Source organism: Corticium candelabrum, chromosome 22, assembly GCF_963422355.1.
Source record: "Corticium candelabrum chromosome 22, ooCorCand1.1, whole genome shotgun sequence".
Taxonomy (NCBI): Eukaryota; Metazoa; Porifera; class Homoscleromorpha; order Homosclerophorida; family Plakinidae; genus Corticium; species Corticium candelabrum.
In genome coordinates, this window is record NC_085106.1 from 2,794,568 (window position 1) to 2,809,736 (window position 15,169).

The 15,169-nt window shown below is 40.9% G+C and overlaps 4 protein-coding genes across 4 annotated transcripts in view; all 4 read right to left on the bottom strand.

The window, feature by feature from the left end:
* The window catches only part of LOC134197160 (xaa-Pro aminopeptidase 3-like), a 6,062-nt gene extending 774 nt beyond the window's left edge, over positions 1 to 5,288 (bottom strand). Inside the window, exons 1-14 of the mRNA XM_062666432.1 lie at positions 5,071 to 5,288; positions 4,794 to 4,848; positions 4,395 to 4,487; positions 4,257 to 4,330; positions 3,535 to 3,604; positions 3,419 to 3,482; positions 3,311 to 3,348; positions 2,692 to 2,804; positions 2,528 to 2,637; positions 2,141 to 2,304; positions 1,926 to 2,076; positions 1,789 to 1,861; positions 1,389 to 1,426; positions 1,175 to 1,335 (exon numbers count right to left, since the gene is read on the bottom strand). Coding sequence (XP_062522416.1) covers positions 1,175 to 1,335; positions 1,389 to 1,426; positions 1,789 to 1,861; positions 1,926 to 2,076; positions 2,141 to 2,304; positions 2,528 to 2,637; positions 2,692 to 2,804; positions 3,311 to 3,348; positions 3,419 to 3,482; positions 3,535 to 3,604; positions 4,257 to 4,330; positions 4,395 to 4,487; positions 4,794 to 4,848; positions 5,071 to 5,266 — 1,400 coding nt within the window. The 5' untranslated portion in view covers positions 5,267 to 5,288. The remainder of the gene's footprint in view (positions 1 to 1,174; positions 1,336 to 1,388; positions 1,427 to 1,788; positions 1,862 to 1,925; positions 2,077 to 2,140; positions 2,305 to 2,527; positions 2,638 to 2,691; positions 2,805 to 3,310; positions 3,349 to 3,418; positions 3,483 to 3,534; positions 3,605 to 4,256; positions 4,331 to 4,394; positions 4,488 to 4,793; positions 4,849 to 5,070) is intronic.
* A 518-nt stretch (positions 5,289 to 5,806) lies between these two features.
* Positions 5,807 to 7,442, bottom strand: LOC134197445 (spondin-2-like). The gene has a single exon (XM_062666775.1). It carries the CDS (start codon positions 7,426 to 7,428, stop codon positions 6,025 to 6,027), a length of 1,404 nt encoding a protein of 467 aa, XP_062522759.1. The 5' UTR covers positions 7,429 to 7,442; the 3' UTR covers positions 5,807 to 6,024.
* A 370-nt stretch (positions 7,443 to 7,812) lies between these two features.
* On the bottom strand, positions 7,813 to 9,475 carry LOC134197370 (uncharacterized). Its single transcript, XM_062666682.1, has 4 exons — positions 9,332 to 9,475; positions 9,071 to 9,276; positions 8,757 to 9,012; positions 7,813 to 8,695 (listed from the first exon to the last, which is right to left on the bottom strand). The coding sequence occupies exons 1-4, from the start codon at positions 9,387 to 9,389 to the stop codon at positions 7,884 to 7,886; spliced, it is 1,332 nt and encodes a 443-aa protein (XP_062522666.1). The 5' UTR covers positions 9,390 to 9,475; the 3' UTR covers positions 7,813 to 7,883.
* A 263-nt stretch (positions 9,476 to 9,738) lies between these two features.
* LOC134197446 (6-phosphofructo-2-kinase/fructose-2,6-bisphosphatase-like) lies at positions 9,739 to 14,620 on the bottom strand. The gene is made up of 18 exons (XM_062666776.1): positions 14,523 to 14,620; positions 13,123 to 13,275; positions 12,966 to 13,062; positions 12,849 to 12,915; positions 12,715 to 12,789; positions 12,317 to 12,373; positions 12,040 to 12,161; positions 11,913 to 11,974; positions 11,664 to 11,737; positions 11,533 to 11,604; positions 11,416 to 11,475; positions 11,262 to 11,354; positions 10,732 to 10,836; positions 10,629 to 10,670; positions 10,464 to 10,551; positions 10,334 to 10,396; positions 10,211 to 10,275; positions 9,739 to 10,007 (listed from the first exon to the last, which is right to left on the bottom strand). The coding sequence occupies exons 1-18, from the start codon at positions 14,566 to 14,568 to the stop codon at positions 9,948 to 9,950; spliced, it is 1,401 nt and encodes a 466-aa protein (XP_062522760.1). The 5' UTR covers positions 14,569 to 14,620; the 3' UTR covers positions 9,739 to 9,947.
* Positions 14,621 to 15,169: the final 549 nt, after the last annotated feature.

Genomic DNA, 15,169 nt, shown 5'->3' on the forward strand with positions numbered 1-15,169 from the left:
GATGCGCTAGAGAATTGTCTAGTTCTGTGTCGTGGCCAGTTTGGGGATCGATAACAACAATGTCTGGTCTGTTGTCGTTGTTGAGGTATCGATGAGTCGGTTCTTTGCTGTGCTGGAAGTTCAGTTCGGTCAAACACTCTGAGCAGACATGAACGATAGCATTGTGTGTTCGAATAGGAGCCCCTCCAGTTTTGCATGTGACCAGGTGTTAGCCTTCTTGGTACAAATCTCTGCCACAATCACATCATCCTGTGGATTGTGGTATCTTGCAGACCAACCTGATCAGCGTTGCCAAATTAAATTCTTCAAGCGCTGAAATGGATGGGACTGCAGATAACCATGCTCCTGTACCCTGTCCTTGCAGTGATTGAAGCGAGATCTATCTCTAGATGTACTGAGATGATCCATAAATTCTTGTACCTTGGGTTTGTGATGGTTTTCTGTGAGCCTGTGCTGCAACTTAACATGATTCGTGACAAGATCTGGCAAAAATTCATCTGTAGGAAGAGAGTTGTAAAGGTTGTAGCCAATTGAACCAGCAGGCTGATTGCTGAGTAGTAAATTGGTGATTACCTCTTTCATCTCTGGAAAACGCTGAGGTAATGTGAACATTGTGTGAGCCCAACTTGCGAGGAAAGCAAAAGGAGCTGTTGTGACCGCAGACGTTAAACCAAAACCACCATTCCTGATAGGCAAAACAGCTTGAAGCCACTTTGGGTCTACCGTGACTAAGCCTCCAAATAGCTGATGAAATGATACTCTTGTCTGGTTGTCGTGAATGTCTGTCTGCCTGCCTGCCTGTCTGTCTGTCTGTCTGTCTGTCTGTCCTGCCTGTCTGTCTGTCTGTCTGTCTGTCTGTTTGTCTGTCTGTACAATGACTTTGAATTGTGCATTACAGGTGAAGCAAAGCACAGAACAAAAGAGTTATATCTGTCTGTTTGCCCATGTGTGTTCCTGTGTATTAATTCCTGTCTGCCTTACTGTCAGTCTATCTGTCTATCCATTTGTCATTTCGGTCTGTGTATTACCACTCCATCCATCTGTCTGTATGACAAACAGAAAGACAAACGTTACGTGGCATACTTATGAGGTCCACTGGCATAACCCTTGACTGTCTGTCTGTCACACAAGTCTTCAACTGTCAGGTGATTTGCTCCGCATAGATTAGACTGACTTTTTAGGGATCCAATCAATGTGTTTAGGACAGTAGACTCCAGGCTCAATAGTAATCACCATTCCAGGCTGAAGGGGAGTGTCACGTGTAACTGTTGGTGTATCATGAGTGTCCAGGCCTAAGTAGTGTCCAACATGGTGTGGAACCATCTGATCAAAGGCCTACAATACCATCCATTACAGTTGCTATTGCACTACAATATAAACAAACTCACCCGACTTGCAAAGATACTCTTCTTTATAAGGTCAAGTTCTAGGTCGTGAAAACACTTTGATGACAAAGAGACAGACAGACAGGCAGACAGACAGACAGACAGACAGACAGACAGACAGACAGACAGACAGACAGATTCTGAGAAAGACAAGAGCAGGCAGGCAGACAAAGTTTGCAATACCTAAATGCCTAACATTCACTCACTTTGTAAGAGAGTCGTAGAGCCAACACACAGGACCAAGCAAAACAGTATATTTCTTCAAAACCTTTCAGTCTGTGGACCTTCATTCGTTGAACAATTATGAGGGTGTCCAATCAAGTTTCCCAGTGCTGTGTGTTAGTTCTACAAGGTCTCTTACATATCTGCCATAGCAACAAGCCCGTACAAATTCAACACTCACTTCCTAGTTCACCAGTCATCAACGTCTCAGTCACCTCGTGAATCTCATTTAAAGTAGTTCCTGGTCGTACAAGCTACACAACACCAACCATCAGCCACTATATTCAACCAAATTTGAGACGGAAAGAGCACGATTACCCTGATACATGCACTTTGGACACGATGAACAACATCATACAGCTGTCGTTGTGCTTCAGTAAATTTCCCATTAATTGGCCACGTTCTAGTTATGTCACTGGCATATCCATGATACTCACACCCTGCATCCATTAATACAAGGTCTCCATCACTACACACCAGAGACACATGACAAATACGGTGTACTCAATTATGTCATCGGTTGCTGTCTGTACTTCGCTATGTGAGAATTGACTAGATAGTGGAGAATCGTAGCTCGATCTCCAGCTCCGACTACTGGTGGGTATGCCATTCTTTCTGCTCCTCGTTTCTTGCATTCGTACTCCATTTTGGCACCAATTTCTAGCTCGGTCATACCTGGTTGTCCGTATTGCAAAACCTTCGTAAACCACAAAACCAAAAAGATATGTAGCTTTGTCAAAAATCTCATTGTGAAGACAAAAAACCAAAAAATTCAAAACACCGCCTTCGCTTTGCTGTTCTTGCTTATATTCTTTCCAACAAAATAGACAGATTAATAGACAGACAGCAGATAAAAAATAAATAAAAGAGATAACTAAACACTATCTGATGCTGATCATCTAATAATATGCTTTATCTACCTCTTGGAATGATTCTGCTGCAATTTTTGCTGACTTTCTTATGACTTGGATTTCTGATTCTGACTTGATGACTCTCAATTTATGGATCTCGGGAACAACTGGACGAACACCTGATAATACAGTTGAATTAGTCGTCAACAATTCGTTACTGATATGTTACCTACTTTTGAAAGTCGATTCACTGCTGTTGATAAGACTAGTTGAGATGGTTGTATGAAAATCAGCATTTGCAGGATTGAGGTAATCATACCACACACAGTGGGGAGTCCAAAGAAACCTATAGTCAATATATAAATCCCATCAAGACCACTTACTCACTGCTTCCTACCGTGCAATGGGCTTGTTTTCATATGTAACATACATTAATTAAATTAGAAAAATAAAAAAAGTTACTGTAAAGATGATCATACTGACTGTCAGTCTATTTGTCTGTCCATTATCCTTCAGTCCATTGGTCATCTGCGTGTCGGTTCAAATGACACCAACTCAACAAATTCAAATAATCAAAATGCCAATACAAATATCTACCAGATGTCAATTGCAAATTCAAAAAAACTCAATTAATGTCTGCACTTACAAAGAGTCAATAATCAATTAATTCGCTTTATTGCATAAGTTAAATCATCAATATCACAACATCCTTTGTTCAATAGAATGTCAATAATCAATTAATTCGCTTTATTGCATAAGTTAAATCATCAATATCACAACATCCTTTGTTCAATAGAATATCAACACACATACATTAGCATAGCTGAACCAAATACAACCCCAATACCATACCTTTGCAAATACAGCGATAGATCACAGACTTCTCGGCCCTAATCATATAATAATTAATAGTAGAAAAATATTAAACCAGTCGGCCAACATTCAACATGAAAGACAAACTTCGTCCATTCCAAAGATGTTTACAGCTCCTTGAACTGAGCACCGAGGACCATTCCAAGTCTCCCTACAATATGCTCCAAATGTATTTGTGCAGTGAAGATGTAATGATCGCATACCAACGTGAGTCTTGAGGCTGAACAAAAAAAGTTGCTCTGTGTTCTGGCAATGAACAACCAGGAATTGATTCTATTCAATGAACAATAGCAGTTCAAACACAGCACTCTTAAGACTCACACAAATGCAGCTTAAATTGAGTTCTCAATTAAAAGAATCTATGAAGCCTCACACCCTCAGTCTGTAGCCTTACGTTATCACTGCCATGACGTATGACCGTCAGCATCATCCATATAGTGCCCTAATAATTTAAAGACCCGAGGACTGCACTACATGCAATAAACTTTGACTCTAGATTTTGCACTACTGGTCTCCTACAATAAATGTACCAATATATACAACTCTTTCAATGTATTTCCAGACATTAATTAAACAAAAGAAAGAGTGTACAGAAAATATTCAAGAAATACATTTTTGCTTTGAAACCATTTGAATGTCTACTGTGTGTGTGTGTGTGTGTGTGTGTGTGTGTGTGTGTGTGTGTGTGCATGTGTATGGATGGTGTGTGTGTGTGTGTGTGTGCATGTGTGCATGGTGCGTGCATGTGTGCATGGTGTGTGCAAGTGCGTGCATGTGTATGGATGGATAGATGGTGTGTGTGTGTGTGTGTGTGTGTGTGTGTGTGTGTGTGTGTGTGTGTGTGTGTGTGTGTGTGTGTGTGTGTGCATACACGCATGCACAGTTTGACACTCAGTTGCTGTCACAAATCCAGTGTCAGTCTTACCTAGTATAAGCAAACAATCCGACTCTTGACATCCTGTGAGATATAAAAAGTCACTATTCTGCCTAAATGTATACCTGTAATCACATCGTGCCTCACTACAACTATCAAGAGCAATACAGTACACTGCATGTTACTAACGGTACATCCTGGCTCATGTAATTTGTCATTGATGACGGAATAATGACAACATGGTGAGGATGGGTCATTCCATTGTGAGACTGTCCAATGAGGCTAAGACAAAGAAATGACTCAATAAGCATTTACAACACTTTCTTTCTGTCTATGCATCCATCCATGCACCCATCCACCCATCCATTCGTCTGTCCCAATCCATTTGTTTGTACATCAATCAGAATACGTGCAGCAAAGTAAATTAGCAAACTACATAGAATACATGTAATTCTTCAGTTATTTTACTTGCAAATTAGTCTGCCTGTCTATTAATTTTTCTCTTGCCTTTCACGTTATTATCACTGTACCATTGAGTTTGCACAATCCAACATAATAGATCATATATAATATCCATTAGCATTATACCTCATCAGACGTGTTCTACGATCTCTGTACTCCTTTGCTGTTATTCCAGGAGTCACTATACCAATTATAACGTACACATCATCGACCATTTCCATTTCAATTACAACAAATGTAAATCACGTGTGCATGTGTTGATAAGTATGTGTGTAGAACATGTATCACTACGTACAGTATGTATGTACCTATGTGCAGGATAATTATTTGCTTCAATTTCTTAATTAATTAATTAAATTTGTCAAATCAACTATAGCACTATTCATACGTGCAGTATTCTTACACTCGCCCGCTTTTATCAAATGAGGATGTGTAGATGCTAAAGGTTGACTGGCAACTTGCAGTTGAGGTGTTGAACATTTTGATGAAGAGTTGAATTCTCTGTTTGTCCAAAACTTTGAAAGTATGCAAGACCTCCGCACTAAAAAACCGCTAGTAACTGAAGTAAGCAAACTGAGACCTCGACTTCCCTTCCACATCGAAATAATTGGTATGTTATGAACATACGGGTATGCTACTAATTATTAATCCGGGACCTACGTTGCTGTGTGTGTGTGTGTGTGTGTGTGTGTGTGTGTGTGTGTGTGTGTGTGTGTGTGTGTGTGTGTGTGTGTGTACTCGAGACTCTGATGTAAGACCCTCACGGAGTGCCCATGTAAGCCACATGATGAAGGGGAAGCTGGCAAGAATTTGACCAGAGTGTAACGTGTGAAACGTGTGAAAGACACCATGAAACAGTGATGGAACATCCGGGAATTACGAAGACTGGTCACGAGTCTACACATTGACTTGTACAACTGCAAAAATTGACCAATTTGTGGCGTCTCTTCTGATGGTGAACATACGGTAATCAGATGTTCGTCTCTGTTGCAGCTGTGTAGCGCATCAGTATATTATTATTGCGAGGTGGGCTAGCGCTAGCAATTCTGGACTACTAGCATGCAACTGGCTAGTACATGTAATGATATGTTGATTGAATGAAACGCTGTTTCTCAGTTCTCTACGTTGTTAGAAATGCACTAGTTCAAAACTGCTTGTCTAATTAAATATAGCTAACTAGAACCAATTCAGCTAAAACGTGATAGTCGATCTAGACTAAAGCTAGAGGACGTGTACAGTACATACCACTAATACATTGATTTCAATGACGCAAAAGTTGACATTGGATTAATTAACAACTCGCAACTGTCACTGTTTATCAGTTTTCACGCATTTGCACATGATCTAGTGCTAGACATCACATCTTCTGGAATGTCAGTACACCCAACCTTGGCACTGGATTGTAGCCATAAAATGAACCTTCGGAATTGTTTGGTTTCGATCCAGTGATCCTGTAGATTGGTTCGGGTTCTTGTAGTTTGCTAGACATCGAAGTCCGTGATTTTACAAACGTGACTTGACTGTTGAGACCGGCATCATAAGGGAAGAGATCAACACTATGTTTGGTAACCCAGCCCGTCACGTTGTTGCACAAGTTTACATGAGAGACACCGATAAACCAATCAGGACTAGGAGTTATCTTGCCCATCAACGACACAAATGTATGCGAAGCATCGAGATCAATTTGTCGTTTTGTTCGTCTTGCACCAGATTTTCCTTTCAAAGCAACAACATGTAGTACTCTTTTGTCCTTTTTCATCGCTTTCTTTAGTCCTTTGTTTTGACCTTTAGACACCAAGTCTATAACACTCTTTGCAACTACACGATCTCCAGGTCTCCACAGGGTGTAGTTGGATGAATGACTTCCACCAGTCAGATGACTAAAACGAGCTTTAGGTGGAAATTGTCTTGGAAGAGTGTCGTTGGACCACATACCTTGAAATCTAATTAAGTACGAAATGGTGCCATTGCAGACTGTAGATTCACTCGTCTGGACAGTCTCTACACTTGGAGATGGAGTTGGCAAACTTTTAGGTGGAGATGTTGGACATGTTTGTGAAAGTAGATCGAAATTCAAAACAGCCATTCTAGCTACCATTCTTGTTCCATAAAAGGAGCTTCGTTGGTCGTCTGGATTTGTCTCTGTTAGCCGATAAATTGGTTCCTTGGGGTTTGTTCTTTGATTTGGAGCTGTAAATGTTAAGCCACTGTCTGTGCCAGCATCATATGGAAACAAGTCGACAGAGTAAGAACTAATCCAGGAAGTGCCATTTCTTAGGTTCAAGCTGTGTACACCGACAATCCAGTCTGGACTTGGAGCTATCATAGAAACAAGAGAGACTAGAGAGTACGAACAACCCAAAGTCAGTTGTCCAGTCCTTGTTCCAGTGCCAGGAGAGATGCCAGACAACCGCAGGGTGTCATAAACACTTCTTGATTGCTGCATTTCGTTGCACAGCGTGGAGGTGCCACCAAATTCGGCCACATTTTGCACCCCTCGGGATGACATTCCACCTGGTGCCCACATGGTGTAGTTAGAATTGTGACTTCCTCCTACCAATGGTGACCAATGTGCTGATCTCGGGTAATCTTTGGGATGACTTTGAGCTGACCATAAGGTTCTGAACGTGACTGTGTACGTGGCAACACAGTCGCACTGAATATCATTCTCTGAAGTCCATCCGCATCCAGACGAATGACCAAAGAGCGACAGGCAGACAGATAGACTACAGATTATGAGATTGAGATAGGACGGCATCATGAATCCGTTTAGGAACAAAGACATGCACGAAGTGACGAAATTTAGTGTTTGATATTGAGCCACATAGGCGCTAGTAGCAATTGTCCACTGCGTCACGCGTTTACAGCCTGATCATGCCATTAATCTAAAAAAAGGTACGCTGTGCGCATGCATTGCTGCAATGCAATTAATTAATGTATGTTTCCAATACAACAACTGTTACAACACTAACGGAATAGCAAGCTTAGACAGATACCTAGGAATTTAAATCATATCGGAAGGCTGACCGAACATTTACACTGTAGCAGCTAGGGCATGCTGATGACGGTGAGAGAAAGGAGAAAGGTGCATGTCATGCGCATCAACAATGTCCACACGTGTACATGCAGTATCGGTGCCATTCATGTAGTTTAATTACTTTTTTATTATCTGTTACATGGCGGCGATTAATAGAAGTCATAAACTGAATGCAATAATTACAATGCATCAGTTTGCAGAACATCCCAATCGGACACATCCCAGCGTATCAAGGAGCTGCTCTGGTAAACTTCCGGTCCGATCTCTAGACTAAGCCATTCTCGTCCTCCCTTCGGTTCAGATCCCGTGAAGTACACTCGGTTAGCAAGATCTCCAGCCTGCAGTGTCCACAGCCGAGCATCTCCAACCCACCCATCTCCCAATTTACTTGGAAATCCATGCTCTCCCCATTCACTACAAGGCAAGATCTGCACAAGCTCTTGTGACATCGGATTGCTGTACGGATCACATTTTTCGCTACTGGGTGCATTGGAATTGGGAGGAGCACACCAGTAGTAATAACAGTCATATGGAAAATTTTTCGTATCGTTTCTACTGACGAGAGTACCGTTGGTAAGGACGTGGTACGGAGGGCATCGGTGTGGACTTGTTGGGGAGCAGCCTTTGTGACCGAAGACGCCCGGGTTTATAATGAAGCAAACGTATCTTGTACAATCGGTGGCTAGATCTCCATCACAAGGACTGCCGTCGTTCTTCCAGCAGCCACCGAATTCAGGCATGTAAAACTGAGCACCGGGTGCATTGCACTCCGTCACATTCAACAGTATTTGCATCACAAAGCCTGGAGACTTGGCTGGTTCAAGTAGGACGCCTCTCCCTTCCCAGGGGTAACCTCCGTTTCCCAGCCGTGTGCTGTCTGCTCGGTTGTACAGCATCAGGTAAGGATATTGACCGCCGGTCTGCAACTCATTCTGAAGAACCCAAGAACCTCGCTCATTTTTAAACCATTGAACACTGAAGAATGACGAATCTGCGAATAAAAAACACAAATGCTACATTCAGCGTCGACGTGAGCAACCAAACAGTGTTACTAAAGTTATCATATGATCCATTGAAACCGCCTCGGATCATTCCCACTGTGTCTATAGACGACCACTGGTTATGTATGACAGGCTGATTCATCGGACCCGAATGCCCGTACTGAAGAGAACGCGGTGGTAGACGGAAACCTAATTCGTGTGACTGTCTAGAGTCTGCTTTTGAGCACTGGTTAAGACTCGCATCAAAATTTCCACTCTTAAGCATCTGAGTCCAGAATGACCAATTTCCACCCGTCGGGCCTAGAGACTGCAAACTCGAGAACATGCCAAGAGTACAACGGCTCGTTCAATCTCACATCCCTCACCTTGGTTTGACAGAGGTCTCCCAGATAGCGTTCTTTCTCTTCGGTATACAGCTCCATATCACTAGGTGTGTGAGACATTCCGGGTATTGGTTGAGGTGGAGCTAACTGGTTGTCCGATTCGCGAATTTTGTTACCACCTACACCCGGGCCGAGCGACTTCATGTCGAAACAGTCAGCGTACCGTGGGGAAGGATGAGCATTCGCACCTGAAACATGAACATGCAGCGTATCTTATGATACCGGTTGTCCTAGCTGCTCTACCTGCTCTGTTGCAGAAGTTCCATCCTTCTATAGCCATATGCAGCGCCTTACTTCTCATTCCTGGATCTCCAAAGATACTGCGACGGGATGCAAGCACCCCGTGTGACAGGGCACCGAGTAGGCCTATTATGGAGAGCAAGGTGAGCGCCATGACGGCTGATATCACGTGAGTTCGCACCTACTAGTGTGTGTATGAGCACCAATTCAGACGGATTTAGCCCGTCTTCACATCTGAGCATTCAAATTTGCCTATTGCGGTTCAGATGGCGAGCACATTCAGAACAAAATTTGCAACGTTATCTACTGATTGGAAGATCTGTAAGACTATAGAAACCTGATAGTCTGAATGTATTAAATACAGGGAGCACACCCTACAATACAGTACAAAGACGACACATGTACTTGAACCAGCACATACATAATGTATTTGAATTTAAATACCACAGCCAGATTATAAAGCAATAAATCACTCATTTCAATGAAAACATCAAGTCACGCAATTTATTTCTAACTCAATAAATAATCAAACTTCATTTCCCTACAAGTTCTACAGCTAAGAATTTGTTCAACAACTTGTACCTTGTACCAGCAAAGGTTGCTCTAGGCCACTAACTCATCAATAGTGCGCAGGTACTGTCATCAGAGCTTCAGACGTTGATCGGTTAACAGTAACTTTCTGGACAGGGACAAACAACTGAGCATGGGCAAACAAGAATGGGGAGAAACAACCATGCCATACGCATAGAGCAAATGCCATGCACAGCCAGTCAATGCAACCTGCTTTACATTTCAACAATAGTTTGAATGTGCAAAGAAAGACATGCTTAGCAAACACTCAGTTCCATAGCATCAGTGACCCCTAGTGTCCAGGTTGCTCACCTTTGGCTTGGGACGATGGGTGTCCACAGCCCCTATATCAAACTTCAACTGTTCCAGTTCAGGATCTGAAAAAACCAATACAAATAAAAACACTGATTGAACTGTTGAAATCGTTTGCCATACTGTAAGCAGAAGGTGTCAGCTTCACTACTGTATGCAATGGGCAATTCAAGTATGGCAAGCTGGCTGTAACAGATGAAACAAAGCATTATTGCTGGCTTGTCGTGTCAACACAAGTTGTTATTGTCTACACCTTCGTCTTTGTCCAAAAAGTATGCTTGTATGCATCGCATTACTGCCTGATGACAGATGACTAGAACATTGTTTTGCCTCTCCAGTTCCTGTTCAACACAATCACTCAGATGCAGCCACGACAGCAAAACGAAAGACAAGATATGCCACATATACACAAACTTACCATAATCACTGGCTCCAATCTTTGAACAAGATCTCTGTACGACTAAAAATTATCATAATTAAGTTTCTTACACACATAACATAACACTGTTTGAATCATGTACCTCTCCCATTGGATATCGATAATTGTACTTGTCCTGATCACGTTTAGCAAACTCTTCAGGAAATCGCTCTTGAATTTCTTCATAGCTCAAACCATCACATTGGCCCTAATAAAAAAATAATCATTCTCATAGACAACCAAGCATATCCCGATACGACCAAAGCAAACTACATCATATTCGACAATCATTCAACCTTTCCACTGGCTAAATTTCTTAATTGACTATATCAGTACAAGGCGTTAGCAGTTTAACAGCTGCATGTAATTGCTTACTAACAAGTGACAACTGCAAGCAAGGGTATATAAATTTACAACTGTACATACTGAACACACAAAACACTAGCCCTTGAGCGAAAAGTTGGAATAAATGCAACTATAAATGGGTCACGTAACTGTGTGTCTATGTCCAACTGTGCCTACAATGTAGATCTAACTAAAATTAGCCTCCTAACCCTGTGTCACATAGTTACAAAGTTTACAAAATCACGTTTGCATTTGTGCACATGCTACAACGTAAGAATCACGTCTTACGGCATCCAATTCATCAAGCGCTTTCCATTTCTCATAATTCAGTCCAGCAACCTCTGCTGTCTGTACCGTACGTTTCAAGTAACTCGTCCACACCTGCAACAATCAATACAAACTTGACTATTAAACACTAACAAAGAGTTTGATAACTATCAACCTTTAGTCCTGGCAGCGATTCTCGCATAGAAGCCATAAATTCTCCAAGCTTTTTAGAATACTGAGATCACAAAAATAATTTTATTAATCCAATATGCCACATATCAATAGCAAATACTTCACGGCCATTGTCAGATAAGTCAGCGTTGCCACCAATCTTTCCAGTCATGTTACACATGCTCTCGCCATGCTGAAACAATGAGTCACTCAAATAAGTTGACCAGTTTGTTTTACCATCAGGTTTCTAACTCTTGTCAAGAAGATTGTCCTTGGCCTGATGTGTAAGTTCATCAAGTAATAAACAATACGCGTCTGACGATGCCCTACACATAAACAGAATAAGAAGAAACCGGCCTCTGTGATTTGTCCATTCACTTGTCCCTTATGTAATGGCAAGCAAGTAAAAGTGCAATATTTATCAATGCCGTACAGTACGTTTACTGTTAGTGTAGAATTTACAAATATATGCAAACCTCATATCAACCCAATTTGGTATACCTTGAATCTTGTTTACTAAGAATCGTTGCCCGACATCAAATATCTGAATGAATGAACGAGCACTGCAGTTGACACAGACAAAACATTGGTAGAGAAACAACAGAAATGTGACAGTATTTAAACTGACCCATCGTATTCAACTGTTAGTGGTTCATATGCTTCTCTGTAGTGTTCAATTCGTTGCTGGAAGTCATCTATTGCAACCTCAGAATTGAGATCCTTGTAGTCAGGACTATTCACCTTAACATCCTACACACAATAACACATCAACACTCATAAACTTGCGCAAACATTTTTATGAGAATTTTAGTCATCAATAATCACTTGATTATTGCAGCACAATTGGACACTGCTTAATAAAATTGTACATACATAAGTATTACTGATATTAGACTGAGGATTACCTTGATATTTTGTTCAATAATTGCAGCATCTTCACAAATGGACTCAACAAACATGACCTTCAAGCGATTCAATACAACAAATATAAGATGCATGGTGACAGGTGTGCAAGAGATAGACACATGACGTGCAGACATTCAAAAGAAAAAACAAGTCAATAACCACACAAACAAACACTCACAGTAATGCAAACACAAAAAACACAAACACATGCAAACAAAAGTTCTTTGTCTTAGATGCTTACAATAGCAATACACAAAGTATTAATTAAGCACCAGTACTGTACAGTGATTAGTATAGCCACTATTGATAAAGGCAAACAAACATGCAAACAAACAGATAAACCAGAACCAGAACCAGCACATCAAACATACCAAATTATGCCTCTTTTTCTAATTACCTTAATGCCCTTCGGAATAAGATACTCCAAGATAAGAGCTCGTCTCTCCCGAGTTGTATTAGTAGCATCAAACACCTTTAGCAACACAACACAATTTAAGCCTAAAATTTCCCACACTAAAAGTTAGGTCTTACAATAATATCTCCATCTTCTTTAATAAGCCATTTATAGACATCAGAAAGAGCATCTAAAGCCACTGTCCTAAGAAAAGTGTTACACATTTCAAAGTTACTTCATAATTTTGAGCTCACTTTCGTAAAGCCATAGCTTCCTTGTTGTCTCGACGAAAGAAAGATGATGGCATTTGTACCCCAACTGCACGTCTTCGATACTCACCAACATTGACCGCTTCATTATGTGCAAGCAAATCACTACTAGTTTGATGATCTAGACAACATTCATTCTCACCATTCGTCTTGAATCCTATCCATCTCAGATATCGAGCCAGTTTCATACAAATGCATGTTTTTCCACGTGCCGGGAGTCCGACCATTACAATACATAATGGTTGGTTCACTCTCTGAATTGGTTTTCTACACACTGGACCACAAGGCTCAACTTCTGAACACAAAAGTGCCATTAGAAATTACCAAGAATTTCATTGTGATATTTAAAGTAGTATTTTGTGCATAGTTGCTTGCCAAATAATAATAATAATAATAATAATAATATTTATTTCTATCGCATCACACACAGTAATGCAGTTCCCACTGGGGCATAATTAATTTGCTATGCTAAGGTTTGCTATGACAAACACCAGGCTTACAAAGTTCAAGCTTTTTGCTGCCTTCATCAATTCATGAGAGCATACTCTTCTTTCATAATCTTTATGCAAGTACCAATCAACAGTCTGAATCATTAGCTACACTATGCAGTAGTCTAGGGATAGCATTTCACCTCAGTCTACACACTACATACCTGTTGCAAATACACCAGCTATTCATAAACACAATCGTCAATACAACTGTACAGTAGCATAACCCAAACACTACCAGAAGTGTTCAAAATTCGTTGTTCACATTAATAAGGAGCAAGGCTACTGATTCAATAACTAGACTGACAAGTGTACAGCTGCTGATATCGACTGGCACTCTAATTAACACCAGCGATACCAATGAGTGCAATAGTGTATTGCATTCCAATTGTCCAGCTGGCCATTCCTTAGTCTAGAAAGGTATTACTGTAACGCTAGCGCATGTGCACCTCGAGTAAACAAAATCCATCTAGCCCACCAATTAACAATCGATAATTGTACAACAGAAGGCTATACACAAACCCAGACACAGACCTAAGTAGAATAATCTGCCATCAATTCCTCAACAGTTACAACTCTTTGAGTGCGTCACAATAAACAATTGCAATTACTGCAAAAACACTTTACAGCAACTGGTAATTAACTTTATGTTAATTAAATATGTAAATAAAACTCTGTCCCCACATGACATCCTAAGCTAAACTACCTCACAAACATCAGCAAATACTATCGAGATCATTTGTCATTACACTTCTTCTCAACACTGTCTTCAGTGTCAACTCATGACATTCACAACACCATACAACGACTATCACGTGATGTTACAAGGTGGGTGTTGACGAAAGGTATTCGCCAGAATGGCGCGCTAATAAGTGGAACATAGCGTCTAAGACAAACTCTAGGATCTTATGTCAACATGTATGTCAACATTATAGTTGACGATGCATACCAGATATCCTTGACAAAGATCTAGCATCTAGAGTAATCTATTCTGTTTGTCATCTAGTCTACCTTGCTTTTCATTCGTTTATTAGTTTAAAAACCGACCAAATACCTTTGATTTCTTCACTGTCGTCGGGCTGTATTGCTTTCACATCCATTTGTTGGCCGCTAATCGTACTCTGCGCATGGCCTGCAGCCTCGAGATTCCCGACAACAATTGCGCGCAGATAATCAGATCAGGCCAGGGACATTCCATCTGACCTTTCTGCAGGCAAACACTCAGGTGATCTCTGGACATGATCATGAGTTTCGAGCATAGAAAGATTAGGATGCACCTCTCTGCTTCTGCCTTCGTTGACACTAAAATTTTGTTAGTATGATCTCTAGACACTGCTTGATCATTACAAATCCTCGTTGACATGTACCTTACTTGCTAGAGGTATTTGATCGACTTGAGACATACAGAAATAGATAGATAGACAGACAAACAGATAGACAGACAAACAGACAGGCAGACAGACCGCAGGCAGGCAGGCAGGCAGATACAGACAGACAGACAGATACAGACAAAGACAGACGACAAACATACAATGATTGACAGACAGACAGACAGATACATAAAACAGATGTCGACGACTTTATGTATTTTGCAGTAGAAGCAAAGCAAACAATCCATTTCTCGTCAGTCTCGCAAATCTACTTCGATTTAGCGCACTAGACTCATAAATAGAATATTTTAGTACGCGGTAGAGTGTGCCA

Coding starts and splice junctions, on each gene's coding strand:
- LOC134197370 (XM_062666682.1), bottom strand. CDS start 9,389: ATGAGAAGTAAGGCGCTGCATATGGCTATAGAAGGATGGAACTTCTGC. Junction 9,277..9,331: donor GAACTTCTGCAACAGAGCAG/GTAGAGCAGCTA, acceptor TTCATGTTTCAG/GTGCGAATGCTCATCCTTCC. Junction 9,013..9,070: donor GAGACCTCTGTCAAACCAAG/GTGAGGGATGTG, acceptor TCGAGTTTGCAG/TCTCTAGGCCCGACGGGTGG.
- LOC134197446 (XM_062666776.1), bottom strand. CDS start 14,568: ATGGATGTGAAAGCAATACAGCCCGACGACAGTGAAGAAATCAAAG. Junction 13,276..14,522: donor CGACAGTGAAGAAATCAAAG/GTATTTGGTCGG, acceptor TTTTGTGTTCAG/AAGTTGAGCCTTGTGGTCCA. Junction 12,374..12,714: donor TTATTCCGAAGGGCATTAAG/GTAATTAGAAAA, acceptor AATCGCTTGAAG/GTCATGTTTGTTGAGTCCAT.
- LOC134197445 (XM_062666775.1), bottom strand. CDS start 7,428: ATGATGCCGTCCTATCTCAATCTCATAATCTGTAGTCTATCTGTCTGC.